The sequence below is a fragment of the Phaethon aethereus genome (assembly GCF_964289735.1).
Source record: "Phaethon aethereus genome assembly, chromosome: 4".
NCBI classification, from domain to species: Eukaryota; Metazoa; Chordata; class Aves; order Phaethontiformes; family Phaethontidae; genus Phaethon; species Phaethon aethereus.
The window spans coordinates 78,251,221-78,271,740 of NC_138578.1; the positions used below are offsets into that span (position 1 = coordinate 78,251,221).

Consider the following 20,520-nt stretch of genomic DNA (forward strand, 5'->3'; position numbering starts at 1 on the left):
AGGCCATATGGTTCAAAAGGCCACTCTGCCTAATGAAGTTTGTGCTTTCCGGGGCACAAACAAAACAGCTCCATCAATTTGATCTTCATCCTCAAAACTGACATGCAGTTGGTTTCAAAACATTGCCTCCTTCTCAAAAATCAACAAAGGATTGATTTGCTTTCAACCAAAAGCATTTTCACCAAGACGAACACAAGCATCTGGCCGATGCATTAAATGTTTGGGTCCTTTGAAAGAATAAGTCAGTGATACCTTGTGTTTACTTGCAGACCTTGGCAAGAAAGACACTAGGGGAACATTTGTTTTCAGGGGAAATTGTTCTAGTGAAAAGCAATTGGTTTGAAACATTATGTGAATACATCTGTACCACTGGAGACAAGGGACGTAAGTAACCTGTCAAAAATGTTCTGAGCAACAACAATGCACAAGGGTACACTGTGAGACTAGGAAGGAAGGTGCAAAGAGCCTAAGAAATACTGATTTTAGCCAGCATTAGAACAAGGATGCATGGAGGTGAACGATAACTCAGCCCATATGTCTGCCACACATTTAGTTTAAAGTTAGCCTTTTCTTGGCACTTGGTGATCAATATTTGTTTGCATAGGGCTCAATCTCACACCCACAGAGGCCAGTGGGAGCTTGCCATTTCCTTCCATAGCTGCCCAATGAGGCTCCAAATAACCAGTGTTTGTGCCCAGGGCTTTTCAGTGCCAAATATAATGAACACTATTGTTCTTAACACAATTAAATTTGATAATCCAATTTCCCTGAGCAACTGAATTGGAGTTTTTGCCTCAATCTTTCCTGAATTCTAGTCCAACTTTTACCCTGTGCCTCCTGGCTTTTCCCTTTCATTTGTTTCTGTTGTGCTACCAAGAATAGTCAGAGCCTTCTTTGACTCACAGATGCCTCAGTGTTGCTTTGCCTTGGAATAATGGCAGCTGGCTAGGGCCTTGAGCTTTATAGAAGATACTGGATGACAGAGAGATCAAAGACTTTGGCAACCTCTACATACTGCAAAAGCACACGCAGGACTGAAGCAGGTTCTTATAGCGTTCCTTTCTCCACACCAAACAGTCTGGAAAGCACGTCCAAAAGGAGTCTGTATAGACATGACTCTTTAGAGACTATTTCCACTTCACCCTTTTTGCTCAGTGTGGGAAAGAGAGATGGATGAATGTGGATAGGAAAGACGTGAATGAGGAAAACCAAATCCACAAACTATGTAAACCATAAGATGGCTTTTGCAGCTTTATCCCACTGATGCTACAGCAAGAGTGTTTCCCTCACCTAAAGCATCTCTTTCCTGATAAGACATTTACATTCTGGTCTCTCTCCCATACCGACTCTGCAGCTAAGTGCATTCTCCAAGAATCACCCTGTTATCGGGTGATAATCCTCCATCAAGCAGCACCAAGTGCTTGCTACATGCTCTGAGTCCACAGAAGCCCTCCTACTGCAAAGGGGAAGAAGAAGAAACAACAAAAACAAGCAAAGTGCCAACCAGTACGCAGCTGGAAACTGCCCTAAGCTCTGTCCTCACTCCCACTGTCTGAGAGAAACAGAACTTCATAGACCAGATACTAGGGGTGCTGATCAGGCAATAGGGTGGGCAAGATACTTGATCTCACTCCCTGCTTTATAATCCTCCCCTTTGCTTCCTCAGTATCTTCCAGCATGCCAAATTTTATCCTGCTCTTTCCCTCCTCACAGACAATGACCAATGAGGATATTTCTGTGGCAGCCACAGCAGAGGAATCTCTGATTACCCAGAGAAGTGTCTTTGGGGACTTTCAGGAACGCTCAGCCCAGCAGGTGACCCCAAAATCTCATTTCCAGGCCAAGCAAGTCCTCTGGAGCTAGTCAAAAGCATAGCCAGAGAACCCACAGTCACCAAGATGGCATCTGAAGCTTTTTTAATCCTGCTGCTACCAAGGGGATTTCTCAGGAATTGAGCGTCGCTGGGGCATATGCCAGCTTTGAGCTTTATTTCAGACTAAATGTTATTATTCCTGAAGACACCACGCTTTGTGAAAGCTCAGTACATGGATCTTCCAGCTGTGCGTTTTTCTACGGGTGCCTTAAACATTTGTTTTGAGAACTATGCTGTTCCAACAGCAAACATAAAGATCAGTGTGACCTCTCCTTATCACACAGTCTTTCCTGTGTGGAATTCATTGTGATCTGGACCCTAGTGACTATTGCATCATTTCTGTTTATTTGTAACCTTTGGCACTGCGTAATCTTATCTGCCTGCAGCCGGCTGCAGCAGAAGATGAGCAGCAACACAGCCAGCTCTGGCAATCTTCAAACACTGGAAAGGGCCAGTTAAGAGTGGAGGTCAGTAAATTATTAGCAAAGCAAATCTGCAATCACTGACAGCTACACAGCTCGGTCTCTCTCTCCAAAGCAGGTGAAAGCTTTTCTCCAGCTCTACTCACCAATCACGATAAGGGTGTAGTTCACATTGGTGCTGCCGAAGCCATTGGTGGCTTTGCAAATGTAGGTTCCCGCATCTTCACTTTCCACCTCCTTGATTTTCAGCCCTTGCTGAAGGATTCGGAACCTCGTCCAGCCACTGTGGATAGTGCGTCCATCCTTCATCCACATGGTGAGAGGCGGGGGGTCACCCTCCACTGGGCACAGAAGCTTGATAGTCCTCCCTAGCCTCACCGATTGACGGTGAATCACTTTATCGGCAATCCTTGGGGGACCTAAGAAAGAACACAGAGAGAAAGAGCTGTTATTACCTTTGCTGGTGGTATAGCAGGGATTTAAAGACCAGTCATCAATCAGGGCATTACACTGACTGCTATACAGAGATATAGCAAAAAGTACTTACGAAAAATTAACTTATAACCAAGGCTAAAAAATGCAGGCAATTACAAAGGGATACAACAACAGAGATCCTGGTTTGTGCAAGACCTGAAGCTGTAGCCTTGCCATCACCAGCAGCTCATGCTAACCCATCAGGGAAGCCTGATTCTAGGCCTCTTGCTTTTCCTCATTTTCTTATAGCAAGAAGGTGTCCCATATACAAACTATTCAGCTGTACTTGGTAAAGCAACTGTAGTTGTTTTAAACTTAACACCTATCCTGAAGGCAAAATTAGTAACAGCACTGGTACTTAAAACAAAACTCTGCCCCACCCTCAAAATGTTATAATCCTTTCATGTTGTATGTACGGTAATTCCCTTTAATAGTCACCAGATGGGCTTTATCTGAGATGCATAAGCCTGCAGTTGTCAGACATAAAGCATTCGTTGGGTAGCGCTTCACCGAAAAGACACAGCATAGCCTGACATGTTAACATTGCTTATAGTCCAAAAGAAGGTATTTTTATAAACTGCCTTGTCAGCCTTTCTGGTTTGACCTGACTGACAAATATTTGCTCTTTGTAAAAGGTGATAATTTCATGCAAAACAGTGTGTCCCTGGAATGCCACAGAGTGAACACACTGTTTGCCACATGATATCAGGATGCACTTGGACAGGCCAATAGTCAGAAAAAAGAAGTGATAAAGACCCCAACTGTGGGAATGGCCCCATAGCTGAATTCAAACAGAATTTCTTCCCAAGGCTCTGAAGAGTTGAAGCAGAGAGTCTTTTTCCTGCATCTGCCTTTTCTGCCTTTTCATTAATTGCACAAGTTCCCCACACAAACTGCAATACCAATGCTCTTCCCAGAATAGTCTATTAATGGGCGTGATAATACGTGCCCTGCCCTTGCATAGGGACAAAATGTTTTGCTAAGAATTGCTGATTCTGAGTTGCACCCAAAACCCACAAGATGTTTGTGGGATTTGGAACTGTTCCCTCATATTTTATTCCCGTTCCTAGTGTTTTGCAGGATTGGACCCACATGGGATAAGCTACAGAGCTCATATTTGCACTTCCTCATGACTAATTCCTATTATTCCAACGTCTGCCTGAATTCTCTCCTAGCATGACTAAGGCAGTACATACAGTCCAGCTCATGAATGACTACAGAGCTGCTGTTGCAATTACTCATGTTGAATCGCACCCATGAATTTTGCAGCTTTGCTGCTGAACATAAGTGCTGCTCAAGCTGAGAAGAGAATGATGAACCAGCTTAAAACTCATTAATTAGTTTAACTAAGAGCCTGGTTAAATTAATGGGTCTTAGACATACTCAGATTCATGTGAACTGCTGAAGACCCAAAGTGGGGATATTGAGAGCACTTATTCTGAAAAAGTCAGTCCCTGGCAAAGATAACGCACATCCCTTCGCAGCTTCTGCAGACACCTGTGGGACAGCGTCTCAGAGGTGATGGTGCCCTCCCAGATTCCAAGAGAACTGGCAAAATACCATAAGAAATCCCATCTGTCCAGGTCTGTCTAAGCACTGCAAACCACACTGTTAATATTCTTCACCTTGAGAGATTTCCAACCAGCTCTGTGGATGGAGAGATAATCCCAAGATCCACAAGTCACATTGCTGAATCTTTTAAAGAGGAAATCCATCCATCAGGAGGGATTGTGTGTGTTGGCTTTGATAAAACAGAACTCACCAACACCAGGTGAGGATCCAGCCCCAAATTCTGCTACATTTCCCTACGTGGTGCAGTGTCTCACTCAGTGTAAAGGAGCAGAAACATCCAGATAAGTCCACAGCCTTGTTAAAATTCTGTGTTGGCCTTGGAGAGGTCCCTTCTGACCTAGAGACCTACCAAACCAAGTCAAACTTTAAGAGTAGCTTCATTGCAATCTACTTGTGAGCCAGGATACTACTCCATGCATATTCAAATGGCAAAAACAGATCTATAATTAGTGCTGAGGAAAAATGTTTGGTGCAGGGCAAGCAGGGACAGTGGAGAGAGAGCACCCTCCTCCCAACTTGGAAACTTGCTTGTAGCTCCTTCAAAATCCCTTTCCTTCCGACATTCAGGTTGACTCCTGATGAATTTTGAGACCTGGAGGGATCAGATAGTTTCCCAATCACGTCATGTGCCTCATTGGGGCAGGCTGCACAAGCGGCTCTCCTGATGGCACCAGCGTTGCCTCTGGATCTGTCACGTGTTTGGGTCAGCGGTAAGCTTGGTCCTCCTAAATGCCATTTTCCTTTGATTGACCTTTCGTTCTGAGGAATTGTTGGATCGCTCTCTGTCACAGGATCTACTCGCAGACCTTTATGACATTTAGAAAAGGGTGCATTTCTTAGGGCCTTTCTGGCTGAAAAGAAAAACACTAGTGCAGTCCTCTGCAGCCCTTCATTAGCCCTTCCAGTGACTTTCTCAGGGTGAGGAATAAAAATTTCCCCCCACTCTTTTCCCTGCTCTGAATTTTGCCAGATACTGCTGCATGCACTCCTCAAGGAGGTACAGCTTCAGGACATAGATGTTAAAACCTTGCTTCTGTTCATGATTTGTTGCTGTAAATACTCCCATTTCATTACCTATCGTCTTTGCGCTAGTAACTTTCTGCACAAGCAGTACTCTTTCTCTGGAATCAGTGCCTTCGCATACGCCAGAGGCTTCAGGGGCCCTGGCAAGCCAACGGTAGCTGGACCTCCTGTAGATGGCTACAGCAAGAATAAAATGTTGATATCATCACGGATCTCTCTCTCTTTCTAATGTACAGGCATCCCCTGGGTCTTATTTCACTACATATCTGTACAGCCCTGCCTTGGAACTGCAACAGTGACGATGAATGCTTTTCAAGTCAAGATACAGTTTGGCACATCTCACCACGCTTCGCTGTCAGTGTTGGGAGGGGAGGCAGTGGAGAGGGGGACGTGTGCTTTGCCAAAGGGTCCTTCTGCAACGTCCCCTGGGCAGTGGGTGCTGCTGACACAGGGCTCCCTCGCGCAACGTACTGCAGAAATCCCACGCTCTCCAGACAGAAACGTGTTCCCCCTCTGCATCCACATGTTAAGCTGCCCAGAACCACTCAGGTTCCCCTGGAGTTTAATTTCTGGGGCTTCTCAGAAGCAAGCATAATGGACGGAGCAAAAAGATGTCGTAAAAAGATGGTGAGCACCCCCGTTTCTCATGTGCACCACTGGTATTGAGGGGAGCTCCCCACCTCGCAGAACTGGCCCGTAATATGCCGGGGGGTGGCCATGAGAGCAGAGTGCCCACAGCGGCCGGCTCTCCCGAGGCGCTGGTTTGGGGTGTCCCTTGGCGGCTGCCTCCCGCAGGGCTGGGGCACGGGAGCAGAGCCCAGGGCACGGCCTGCGGCCCTGCAGGCTGGATACGTTTCTACAGCTGCTCAGAGAGGCAAAATCCCCGGGAAGCACCTGCTGCTTCACCTACAGCTGCCAGCGAGGTAAAAACAGGCTGAACCCTGGCTGCTGCCGACTCCCCATCCCCTGCTGCTGCCGGCTTCTGCCCGGTGCTCTAATGCAGCATCAAAAAGCAGATGCAATTACTCCTCACGCAGCCAGCGTCACGATCTCAGCCATCCTCGACTCCAGCTTTGCGCTGCACGTGAGCACAAATGATCTAACGTGTTTTGAGAGCAACTCACGATAGCTGCTCGCTGCAGTGCCGCCCTTGCCTTGTTTGTGGATCGTGCGTTAGGGCAAACACCACAACAGCCGGATAACAACACCGTAAGGGATTGTTTCGAAAAACTGAAATCATTTCGTCAAACCAGATTGTGAAAATTGTGAATTCATCTACCTACCAGCACAACGTTTTTACTGCCAATACCACCCTTCTGGCTATGGGGGGGCGATCCCGTGAATTGCCACATGCCCGCACCCATGGGCCAAAGCTCCAGACTGGATCCTTTCAAGATGGAGCCAGGGAGAGCAGTGGTCTCCGGCCCTGGGTGTAAGTGCTGGGGGAAGGTGTCCCTACACCACACTTCCCTTGATTTCTTAGCCATCAGGCAGTGACTCTTGAAAAAATCAGCCTTTGTAAGTGCTGAGAATCTGCAGCCTCTGATGCTCCTGGAGACAGAGGTAACGTCCCACAGCATTTTGCCATGAGATATGGCAGAAGGGGCCAAAACCAAGGCCCCAGGTAGGTATTCCACCAAAACTGGTGACACAGATTTTTACACAGTTTTATAGTCGGGGGGGTGGGGGGTGGGGAGAGAAAGCAACCACCATTTCTCGCTTCCACTCCTGCGGTTTTCCGTTACGCAAAGGCAGCTCTCCACAGCCACGGGCGCTGCCGAGAAACGGCCTCCTAGGCCGTGCCACGCCAGAGAGCGTGCAGCTGACTCCACAGCCGGTGTGAACAGCAGGAGCCATTGCGATAAATTGAGGTTTTCTTCAGTCCCCCTTGTCCTCAACAAAATAGTTTGAGAGAATAATTTCTTAATATTTTGGCTGAGGGGGAAGGGTGGGGTTTGACATCCATGGATGTGACTTGGGAAGAAGTGACGAGAATGCAGCTGCCTCCCCCCGCGCCTGGTTGTTATTCTTTCTCCAAATACAAACTAAATATAACTTTGCCCCATAACATTCAAATCATTTTAGTTACTAGAAGGGATCATGCCTGGAGTTCCAAGGGCCAGGGTGCAATCAGGCTTAAAATATAATTTAAACAATCCAGACTCTACATATTCCACCAAGTTATCTCCTTGCTTGTAGTTTCCTCATCTACAAATACATGTAAGTACACCCAGAAAGAAACCAACAATCCCAGTTAGATGGCAAGTTTTGTGTTCAAGATCATATAAGTCCAGTCAAACATTAACAAGGAAATGCCATGATCACCTCATTTGTTTTAAATATTTCTGCTCATATACATGCAGACAAGTGTGCAGATTTATTTGCCTCATTTACGAATACAAGCAACTGGAATCTCCATTCTGTTCCATTATATAAAGACAGATCCTACACCTGTCTTACTGAACAGCTGGGCAACTTTCAATTTATATCCTGCGATACTGCTCTCCACTATCCTATACCGCAGAAAAGCCACACTTGCTGCTCTGCTGCTGACACTGCTTTACAAGCATTCCTGTTCTCCCCTCCAGTGCCTTGGAAGGGCTGGTGGTTGTCATTTCTTGGCAAAAGGGGTTATGTAAAACCCAAGAAAGTCTCTTCGCTTCAGCAAACAGCTATTTCCGGGAAGCAGCAAAAACAATTTCTAGAAGTGTATTTAAGACAGAACAGTGGAATAGCCTGGAGCTTCCTGTCCATATTTCTCACAGTCAAAAACACACATACATGTAATTATATTTTCCTGGACTGCATTGCAAAGTTCATGCACTCATTCAACTCATACACGTAGTAAACATGATTTATAGCTCTGTGTGAAAACCCTCTAGATATATGGTGTTTTGATAGTGACTCGAACCTAGAGCTATAATTTAGTAACACCTAGCAGTGAAAGCTAAATGATTTCCCACTCCACATTCCTAACTTTCCGTGAACCCCTTTTACTGCTAACCTGGGGAGGAGATACTGCTTCTACAATTGTTTGGATTTAGCCTTGTTATTCCTTCAACTAAACTGCACGCTAACATCAAGCTTCACATATGGTGAACACACCAGCACTGACCCACGTCCTATGAGACCATTTGCCATGATACAGTTCAAAGTGAACTTTATTAACACATTAAACATAATTACAAAGAGGAAATTCCAAAGAAGGTCAACCAGCCCGGACAGTTTCTTGGAATGGAAAGTAATTTATAATATCCACATACTGTATTGTAAAGTTTATAAAGAAGTTAAATAAGTTTTAAGAGCCCCACGGGTTATGTATATTTTATTATTTAATACCAAACACGTTCACTTTCCATGAAGATAAGATTTCTTTTGAAGTGCTGTGTTAGCAAATTAACAAAGTCATTTACCATGAAGCTCCCAAACAACCCATCAATGCATGCAAGGAATTAACATCAGAGAATGGGCTATCACAGTATGCATCCTATGAGGAGAATACAGCAAAGCAGAGAAATCTTTCATTATGACAGTGAGATGAAAGACTTGGACAACGGCCACTAACCAAACCACTTGTTCCAAATGAACATGGTCTCTTACACCAACGCTTGAGGCAACATCTGGCTTTCACCCATCACTGTAAAACCTGATCCTCCAGAGTCCTTAGTACAAGGATAGTTCACACCAAAGTTGATTTCTTTCACCTCTCCCATGCTTCAGAATGAACATGGGTGGCTGGAAAGGACCGTCTAAAAGCCATGTTTTAAACTTGCTTCCAGAGTTGGTTAACTTGAGATACCCATTGCCAGAAAGCTGGGCTGGACAACACGTGCTTACAATAGGAGTTTAACCCTTACTATAATAGCTTAACCCTCTCTGCAAGACTGGCATGAGGATCATAGACTTACACTCTCTGCATATCACTATTACTATTATTTGTGTTGGCATTCAAGCTGTAATGATGGATCAATGGATAGAGGCCTCGCTATGCTGAGGGCTGGACAAACACCTACCAAAGAACAATTCCCCCAGGGAAGGGCTTACAAAGCAATGATGGCAAGACTTTCAATTAACATGAGTAGGTGTTCCTCAAAGAGAGGAACTATGGCTCCCTGAATAGTGCGAAGCCATTACATGGAGCGCAGAACTGATAAAAATGCTTTTTGACGGAGATAAAAGGATGAATGTGTTGCCCATGTATACCATTAACTACTGGAATAAGCCGTTCAAAGGACTGGTGAATCCAACATCTTTTCAGATATTTTCAGAACAAAACAGTCTGCGTTTCCAAAAGGTATGCATTAGCCAAGTAAAGTAAGGGTCAGTATAGGGGTAACTGGGCCACATGCTTCAGTATGTGACACGAGGAGATCAGATTAGATGAGCTAATGGGTCTTTCTTGGCTTGAAAACGTAGGCGCCCACAGACAAAAACAACGCTTATCAAAAACAATCAAAAGATTAAAGAAAAAAACCAACAGCATCTCTGTAGAAAAAAGATTCTTAGAGAGGAACACAAAAACACCACAAGTATTTGCTGACCAGCCCCGATGATTGGTCAGGCTTAGCTTTGGGAATAGCAGACTGTTTGCAGGAGCAAGTTCTAGGCTTGGACTGCACAGCTGAGCCCAACAATGTGATGGAGAAAGCAGCTTTCTGGACTCATTTTACAGCAAGTGAAGTGACATAATTTCTCTTTCTTCTCTACCTCTGTGGTAGGAGCTGCTTTCCTGATGAAATGGATGTTTATCGATAGCACAAGAAGTGCTTGCCATATTTTTACATGACTAATAACTAGCCCCTTGGGTGAAGGCTGCCAGTAAATTTTCTACACTTGATGTTCCAAAAATAAGAAAAATAGACTATTTGGGAACATGTTCCATTTAATTAAGTGCCCTGCATACACATTTCAGTGAGATTTAATAAAATAGTTATTGTACATTAAACAATTGGCACTTGATTATTGCATAGATTTATTGCAGTTCAACAACAGTAGATGAGATACATATCTCTTACATGGTTTTTAAATCCTTTGAGCATATGTTTTCAATAATTAGTTGGTATTTATTTAACATGAAATTACCATCTTATTAAATTAAATGTGCATGGGTGACATTCAATTTCAAGTGTTGCTGAATATTTTTTCAGCAGCAAAAAATAGTAACTTTATCCCTCAGGTTTTGAGGTAGCAAACGCAGAGGAGAGTTAGGATTACTTCAAATTACTTTTGAAGAAACAATTCGTATGCTAGAAGGTTTCTCTTCTAATGTGGAAGAAAAGATATTATTTATTGTTTCTTCAGTGCTGCCAGTGGGCTTAGTGTGGGCCAAAAGAGAGGACTAGTGTTTCTACTCTATGGCTAAAATTATACTGACAGCGCAGACGGTAAGCAGTTCAATGGATAATGAGAAAACTTTTTTTAGACAAGAGATAAGTACAACAAAGGTGTGTTGGCACATGTACCCACACAATCTACCTTTTTCATTCCCATTCAAAAAGGCAAGCCCATCTGAATAATGGCATTCCTAATTTGCTTTTGCAAAAGAAATGGCATTAAAATATATTTTCCAGGTTCTGAAATTAAAAGGCTTTTTTTTAAACTTCTGTTTCCAGGAAGGACAAACTGCCTAATTCTGGAGGAAAGCTAGAAATCCTCTGGCCTGAGGGAGTTAGGAGGATCCAGAACCCAACTGAAAATCCTGCCCCATAGCCCCAACCTGCTTTCACCAAACCTAATCCAAACCCACAGCATCTCCACCACAAGTCACACAGGGACCATTCCTGCCAACATAAGGCATCTGTTTGCTTCCCATAATCTCTGGGAAACAATCCAGTCAGGCAGTCCTGAATTAGCTTCTGGGGTTAATCTACCCCAATTTTAACATAAATGCTATTGTACTCTGCCCTTCCAACTGCTTCCCGACCGTGCAAATCCTGCTTCACAAGCCCTGTGGATTTCCCAGCCAAATCGCCCACCATCTCCAAGACTTTGAGCAAAACAAACCAGACACTCTGCAAATCTCAGTTTAATTCACTTATTTTGTAACAGAACTCCCCTTCAAGCCACTAGTTGCAATCATGTTCCAAAACCCAAGGCTTCAAAGACAGGCATTTACTTCTAAGCCAATCTGCTCCGTTTTTTGTCCCCTTCTTTGTCCCCCCTGCCTACGTGCAGTATCCTGTCACCTAATCATTTTATTTGAACAGCTCCTAGAAAATAGGATGCCCAAGTTCACATTTGGTGACACGGATTCCCCTTCAACTTTCGTAGTCAATATTTAACCCAGTCTAAGCACAGTACAAAGTTTAATAAGTAATTAGCCATTTCCCTTATAGACAGACGTTTGTGCGAGAGCTGCACAAGCAGGAAATTGTAAGTGTCATTGTTTATGTCTGCAGGGAAACAGAAACCACTATGGTTGACTCCATGCCGTATTCGGGAATGATGTGAACGAAAGTCTTTAAATAGTTGGTTTGCCTTCCTGCTAGTCCACAGCGGCAAGTCTTTGGCCATACACTGACACAGCAGCCTTTTTCATTTGTATCCAAGGATTTGGTTTTCCTCAAAATATTCTTTAAAATCTTTTTTAACAAATTTCTCTCTAAGGGGTGAAATTGGAGAAGACTTTAAACTCTTCCGTCCAATGCTGCTTCCTACTGACCTTTCTCAATACCCAAGATGGAAAAGGTGTGATTAGGGCATTAAGGGCTCAGAAAAAAAAAAATCTTGAACACTCACTCTCAAACAGGAGACACTGCCAAAACATCCATAAGCCTTTCACTGTTGGGAAATCAGTGGCAGTGCACTACAAGGCGAGGCTGCTCTCAGCCCTCTCTTTGCTCAGCCCGCGTCACTGGGGGCTTCTAAGTTTGCTCACCACAAAAACGTGGTAACAACTGTTTGTTAGTGACCACAAAGAGATAAACACTGTGGTATTTAAGAACTGAAGATATTTTTGGAGGCTTCTCTAGAACAGAAGGCACTGCTAGTTGAATGGCTGCAGAGCAGACTTGGTATGGAGTGTTTTGCAGAAATGTTTTTCTATCAGAAAATGACATTTTTGTCAAGAACCAAGACTTTGTCCAGTTTTCTCTTCCAATATTCCCTTTTTCAGTTTAAGAAATCTTTTGCATCATAATTTTGGGAAACTAAAATGAAACACATACAAACAAAACAGTTGGGATTTTAAAAATATATTGATTAAGCAATGGTAATCTTTTTTTAATGGATTGTTGTATCCCTAAAATATGAAAACAGTTTTGATTTGGGACAGGAATAAATTAAAATATATTAAACAAATCACAAGGGCAAAAAAACCCCAAGCATATATACATATAAAAAAAGACTTGTCTTGCTTCAGAAGAAAAATTTTTTAAAAAAACCTCATCTTGCTCCAAAACGCAAAATGCAAAGCAGAGCTGACTTTCCACCTTCTAAGACAGCAACATTTTAAAATTCTGCCTGAAATCATTCACTGTTGCTCTACCAAAATCTCCAGTTCATGGTAGGTGTGATGGAAGTGCTCTATCCAGCTCTCTCCAAATTAAACTGTCATCATAAGGGTCTACCTTACGTGCGCCTACATCAGTGTTTTAGTTTGGACCGGGGTGTGTTTTAAAGTGAATTTTTTGATCACCCCCACCACTTATACTTTGGTTCACGTCATGAAACAGTTTTGGTGTACACGAACTGAGTTGCTTTTATATGAAATTTTGCTGCAAGGAGTGCTCCTGTTCAGATGGACATTTAGTTCATAGGACCAGACTAGGGCTATTCTGAGTGAAAGACCCCTCTAAAATGGGGGTGTCAGGTGCTCAGCACAAAATGCTTTGCTTTACAGCTCCAATCTTACCAATACCCACCAGCTGCTAATGCAGACACAGCCATCTGGGTCCCCGGCAAAACAAAAGCAGAAGCTGTGGTCTTGGATTTCCATTAATATGCGCTCAATCTACACGACCAGACTGGAGCTAATCCAGAATAAACTCCCAAAATGCCTATAGTGTGAACATCACCTCTTCAGCACCAAATATTTCACATTAAACATTTGTTCCTGTTGTGCCATCATACAAGCTAACTTAGAAATACTGGTATATCACTTCCAGGAGGGGAAAGTATTTAAATGCATTTTAAAAGAAAGTGTTCACAAGGTTGATTGGGTGAAAACTTACATTTAAACTCAAGAAACACCAAGCCTTCCGCATATGAAAACAGAGAAACCATCACCGAAGTCTTACAGCATTCACACCTGCTTCCTGCTCCCCAGACACTGAAGCATACACTACCTGATGTAAAAGCACGATACCCGATAGTATTGGCACTTATAGTGCCAATATATGGGACTTCTTAATAGATGAAACCTTGATACCTGCAGAATATTATGTTGTCAGATCTCATATAGGAAACAGCCTCAGCTATAGGCCATACCCAAAGGAAAGTAGTAACATTTGCTTCAAATGGATCGATCCTGGTCTGGTGCCACATCACAGTGTTAAAACATGTGATCACGTCCGTACAAGTCCATGCACAAGCGACCTTCTGGCTATGAAAATTCAAATTATCATTGGCACAGTCTGAGGGCCCAGCTGGTGCCTTGGACAGAGACTAGTCCAGATTTCTGCAGCCTGCCTGCAACTGGGACAGCTTCGAACAAGTCCACTTCCATTGCTCCCCCTTTACTGCATGCTGGCCTGCTCACGACAACAGGCTCGGTGCACTCTTAAGTGGCTTTTATTAGTTTTTCTCACAGGATATAGTAAAGAATTGTTGTTCTGTTAGGCTGCTATATCCGATTGCACTGCCGTGGCTTGTGCCTAGGACTGCCAGGTGCTTTTCTGGGCAGTCCCAGGACTGTCCAGCCCCAGGACTGTTCAGCTTCTAAGGTCAGATAAAATCAGTGCATTTCATCTTGTATATCTGAAGCTCTGCTGCACCCCTTGCTGCTCAAAAGCTGCTTCACTTCATCTGGAGGAAGGTATTTTTTCTATACTTCTACTGCACACTAGTGTGGCATGTCTCAGGATGAATCGTATTACCAAAACGGCACCTATCAGTAGGTGATTCATTCTGCCTAAATTGAAACACTAAAAAGAAATATTTAAAATATAAATCCATTTAACTTCCCCAAACTATCCAAAGGATTTGGAAATATTTCTCCTTTGCTGAAGATCCCATATCACCTGCCTTTTATCTATATAAGTCTGCACAAGTAGAAAGATGGTGCTAATTATTATCTGATACACAAGCAAACTACCAACCCCCTGTTATTAGCACAGCCTACAACCGTCAACACGGTTGCTTTATTCGAGCTGCCCAAACTTCAGCAGCTACAGAGTGCACAGGAGTTTTGCTGACATCGATTGCTCTGCAATTTCAAATGATGTCATTCCACTGGCCGGCTACACACTGGTATGTAACGTCGTATCCATCAGGTAGATAGAGCTACACTGGAATATTGATTAATATGCACCCCTATCACCTCACAGTCTGATAATGTGCAGTCCCAGCTACCCTCCTGCAAGTGTGCGCGGGGGGAGAAACCTGGAGAGCATAACAGCTATCTAGGAAAAGCTGTGCGTCGAGAATTATTGTCTCGGCGCGCGGTTACATAGCTGCTTTATCCCCTGTTGCGCGCATGCGCGTACCAATGCACGCACATCACGTCAGCTGTCAGCGGGAATTCCTGACCGCAGATTAAAGCGTTGCCACAGTCTGTCTGCTCCGCCTGTCCTGCCGATGCACATCAAGATTTCTGAGCTTCTCTGTTCACAGAAATAGGAGTTTTACTGTTGCAGTGACTTGAACTTGCTCTTGAGAGAAGCCACATCAGAAATCACGCTGGCATTTCTAAGTGAGGAGTCAAGAGGTCAAAACCCAAGGTCAGAAAAAAGCAGACACGCAAGACCCCTTGCTGTACCTGTGGCTGGATAAATCAGCTTTCCTAATCAGTCCCTAATCCCCTAATCTTTACTGCATGTAAATTCCAATCCCTTCTCAAGAGCTGTGCTATGGTAACCTCCGATCTGATTACAGTCAAACCCCATTGGAAGACTCATTGATAAAAGATGGAAATGTGTAAAATCAATTTGCTATATATCACAAGCAGCGCTGCACACACCTTCAGGGATCAAAGAACTGCCATCAAATACCAACAAATAAAGGGCTGTTAAGAACACTTTTTATCTAACAGTGGATTTCATTATTTGACAAAAGACAAAATTCACTTCTGAGAGGAGAACCAGGGCATTGTTTTACGTACAGTAAAGGATCAGTTGGTGCCTAAGGCAGAAAAAGCAGCATAAGAAAGGTCCTCGTTTAAGGCCATGCTATGAAAGTGTGAGGGCAAAAGACAAGAGAGACTAGATGGACTTAGGCTCACAATTTACTGGCAGGAGCTCAGACTCAGCCAACGATCTCAGCTTTACCTCCAGAAGGTACAGCAGGGGCAGTGTTGGCACGGAATGAATTTGTCATTTGGCATTTCTCTTGATAAGAAGCAATAATCATTGGTAGGGCTGAACAAAATGCTCCAACGTTTGGTCCTGAGCTCAATCAAGCTTTGGGCTAAAATGGTCCTGGCAGTAGGGGCCACAGTTCTGGCCCACCGGGAACAATGTGGGCTCCATCATTGCTAAGCACAGTGGTGCTTAGTTTTGAAAAAAATGGAACAATAATAACACTTTAAAAAATAGAAAAACTTGGCAGGATCTCACTCTCATATCTACAGTGGGTAGAAGGGAAGCCAAAGCTTCCTTCATGTAACCCACCAGAAGATAGAGAATAATATTAAATCAAAAGAAAGCAGAGGCCAATCTAACTCTCGTGTTTCATCCATTGAGGGGAATTTGCCAGCATTCACAATTTTATTTTTTAAATCTTGTGATATTAGATGCTTGATTCTTAATGTCTCTTTTCTGAGGGCATAATCCTGAAAGAGAATCTCCTGTTTATTTGAACGTGAAAGGAAATTTGTGACCTTTGTAATTGTGGGGAATCACTAAATGCTCTAAAAACAGGAAGCAAATAAGTAAAATTCAATTTGTTGTAACATTCATGCTATTTAAGCCAGAGTACTGGTTTTCTGGGGTTTGACCCAGGAGTGTTGAACACGCAGGATTAGTAACACGAGTGTTTCCCACGGATGTGTCCCATGTGATTTATTTAAGCATCTTTATGTCATGCATTAACAAAAAACTACACTGGCTGTGGGATCCAATAGTTGTAGTAGGATCCAATATAGCTTATGCTCCACTCACCATAGAAGAAATGGTAAGCAGGTGTCTCTCCTAGAGAAACTGCTATGCTACCATCAACAGGAGGCTGGCTCATATCTCCAGATGTTTGTCATTATGGGAAAGGGTGGGGGGAAGAGGGACATTAGGGTCAATAAAACCATGCTGCTGCTCTTGCAGCACCTACAGTCCAAGAGGGACTTCAGTAGCTCAGCTCTGCCATTGATAAAAGTTTTACAAGACCTCTGCTCCAAACAGCCCTGAAATCAAAGGTCTGTTTACTTAGCCTTTGCTTGCTGGGCTTTAGGATAGTGCAGGGAAGATCAAAGCAGAGACCTCGTTTAACATGTCCAAGTACACAACCAGCAAGTCTGTTTATGTTGGATTCCTACACACTGAGTGTGCTGCTGTCTGTCAACACTTCAGGCTCATTTTCAGCAATATTGGGTGAGGAGGGAAATATTCAGAAGGGCCCCACAGATTTTGGTCTTGCTGAAACAGAAGTGAAAGTCAGAGCAGGGAGGTCTGCTTCTGTGAACTCCTTGCAGGAAAAAAGAAGTAGACCTATGGTCTCTGATGAAGTGCTACACCACTAAAATGCAGCTAAAGTCTGCAAGAAGAGTCACAAAAGATGATCTTGGTTCCGTATTATTTGAGTCCCACCTGTGTTTATTGCTAATGCACAGTGAAACTAGGGTACTTGTTTTGGCATTGGTAAGGGATGAGACCCGCTGCGCCTCACACACAGAAAGAGGTGCAATAGCCTTCAGGGACTCACATCTTCCCACAGTCTCCCACTGATGCCTGTACAACCCCTCTTTGGGGATGTAGCAGTTTGCAGTGGCAGGCCAGTTATTCACCATACATAGTCTCTCCTTCACACCCGCTGCTGGGGACTCCCAACCAGGGATGGTTTTTCAGTTATCAAAAATGCAGCAGGACTAACAACCCTTACTTTCCAACGTCCCAGATGGATTCTGCGGCTCGATTTCCCAGTGCCTATTAAGGAGCAAGAACCTGCTGACACTTTCATTTATTTATTTGCCTGTTTGTTGCTGGTTCATTCATCGCTTTAATATTTAGTAAAGGCTGAAGCCATGCAATGACCTTTGCCTCAAGTGTGGTGGTAGTGGGATGCAGCACTATTACAATCAATCCCACCTACATGGCTTCCCATTTTCACCAAGTTTGTAAGAACTTCTTATCTGCTACATCACTCCTCAAACAGGTATGTCTAAAATTGCCTGATCGGCTCAAAAGGTATTGGAAGGGATGGAGATGGAAAAACCATCAAAAAATGTTGCCACATGGATCTCATCTCCTTAGGACACCAACCTAAAGACCAGCCAGACATGGGTAGGTAAAGGAAGGGCACTCAGACAGAAGGAGGCAGCTGGCTACTTATTTTACTTTGGAAGCAGGGTTCTTTGAAAGTTTTTGCTGAAGATACAACCCCCATCTGGTATCACAGCAGAATCTTCACCAGAAAATTAAGATCACAAAAGTTGGGGTGGTTCCACTTTTTTCTGATTTCTTTTACTTTTCTTGGTGCTTATGTTAAAGTTTCCCAGAAACATCCTCTCATGATCTGACCAGTGTTGCTCAGAAGAAACAACAACCCAGGACATGAGAAATATGAGGTAGTCTGTAACCAGTGTTAGGAAAACAAGTCTACCAACAGACAGCTGCTTGTGGAGCTGCCTCCTGCAACATGCCCCGCATCTCCTTCTGAAATACCTGAAAAGGCCATGGGCAGAGACAAGCCACTGGACTGCACGGCCCACAGATGAGCCCAGCACATCCCAGGACTGGGATTCAAAATACATGATCTATTCTATTCCTCCATCTCCCACATGCTTGCTTTCTGACCTCAAATCGCCTCTATTTCACCAGATGGGAAACAAAGTAATTTTTTTCAAAGCATTGCATATATGTTTTGAAATTTTTAGCTGATGGATGCACAATAGCACTCTTGGAGCAGAAATGGAGCCATTTGGTCTGAGTTAGACCAGTCTGTCATTTGCTTTAGGAAAATAAACCATACAACTGACAACCAAACTGACAGTTACTATAGCTGTGACCACATGGGAACGAGCAACGTAGTTCAACTCTACGTGCACCTTGTTCCCACTGCTATCCTGTTCTAGCCATGTCTAGGGCAAAATTGTTTCAGTCTTAACTGCCCACCTGAACATGCCACTTCCAGTGGTTCCCTCCCAAACTTGCTCTCTTGCACTGATGGGAAAAGCTCATGTAGGAATGAGCAACAAATACCTGCTGCTTCTTCCCTTGGCTTCACAGAGGAGTAAAACTTTGTAAGTAGTAAAAAAATTATAAGGAACATGGGGAGAAGACCACACAAATTGTAGGCTGGAGGAGCCCCACTAGATCTCCTTCCCATCTATCTCACTGCACTATCAACATGACTGACCCATTAAAACAGACACAAGTAAAAGGAAAAAGAGCATAATGGTTAAGATACTTTCTTAGGTCCTTGATGTAAGTCAGATAGCAAGGATCACACAGGGTACCAAAGTGCCACAACTGCACACAGAGACATCTCCCTCTCATTGGGTGCTGTGAGGACAAACATTAGATTGTCAGGCACCCTGTGATGATGGGAGTGCAGATGGATACCTAGGCAGATATGCAGATATAAAAGAAAAAGAAATCTCACTGAAGAGTTTTCCCAGTCTTGCAGGGGGATGTTTTCCCCACCTGAGCAATTCTGACCACTTTGCTCCACCTTATTCCACTGCCTCTAGTCAAAGTCCTCATCTACACTCCTAAACTGTTCCCTCCTCCTCCTCCTGGCTCCAGTATCCAATCCCTTCATACACTTGTAGACAGTTACTGTCCCCTCAGGTGTCACTTAGCCAAGCTATACATATATTTACAAGCAGCTCTTTTAATCTTCTCACATAAATCAGTCCCCCCAGTTGTCTAATCCGATCATCTGGGCCTGTCTCTCTCTGTCCAGACAAAAACCGTGCCTGTCTCCCTGACATCTCATGGATGTCGAGCTGTCAGCTCAAGCTCAGAGCTCTTAATCTTCCTCCCCCTCCTCACCTCCTTCCTTAATTACTGTGGACACTGCTACCGTCCTGCCAAGTACTTTTTGCTTGTCTCCCTCTCTAGCTCGCCCCATCCCAGCCCAGACCATGAGCCGCAGAGTCTTTCTGCAGCTCATTGATAAGCCCCAGCCTTGGCTGTCCATCCACTCGCAGTTTGCATCCAGGCTCCCGTCATATTTCATCACGACTCCTCTGCTCCAGCCTTGACAAAACACACTCTTGCCTAATTCGTATTCATTTTTTTCTAGGCACTGCTCTGGCCACATCTGCTTCTCTTCACATCTAGCTCTCCCTTTCCCTGCCACATCAAATGGTTGCTACTTTTCTTCACTTGTCAAGGCTCCTCCTGACCTCTCCCCGCTGTTCCTATTACCTCTTTCCTACCAGAGGTCCACCTTCTTCCAACTGGCCCAGAAGTCCAGGATGTCTCCTCCCCTTTTACAGTTTTCAAAGAAAATCGTAGATGTTTTCTGCCAAGCTGCCTGTGTGGGAGCAGCTCCCCATCAGCACTGGCCGAGGCGTCCAGCTCTCTCCCTGCACACTCCTCCTTAAATCTTTCCTGCACCAGACATCCACCATTACTGGTCAGCAGGTAAGTCTGACACCTCTGCTGGTCCTCATGGTCAACACCACCTCACTGCTGCTTTTCTCCCCCCATCTCTCCATCTTCCTGCCATCGTCCTTCGTCTCGTATCCCCAGGCAGCTCTTTGGGCACAGCCTGCTGGTTGCGTTCAGCCAACACCTTGCACAGGGGGGTGAAGGCTCTGAGCACAGCAGTGCCACACACAAATCACACTAATCTCAACAGCTTCTCTAGCACCTCTCCACTGATTATCCTCATTTCTGCATC

General features: G+C 44.1%; 1 protein-coding gene across 1 annotated transcript in view; it reads right to left on the bottom strand.

The window, feature by feature from the left end:
• The window catches only part of FGFRL1 (fibroblast growth factor receptor like 1), a gene marked incomplete at its 3' end in the record, with an annotated part of 177,383 nt that overhangs the window by 86,000 nt on the left and 70,863 nt on the right, over window positions 1-20,520 (bottom strand). The window contains exon 2 of the mRNA XM_081999441.1: window positions 2,442-2,714. Within this exon, the coding sequence (XP_081855567.1) occupies window positions 2,442-2,714 (273 nt within the window). The remainder of the gene's footprint in view (window positions 1-2,441; window positions 2,715-20,520) is intronic.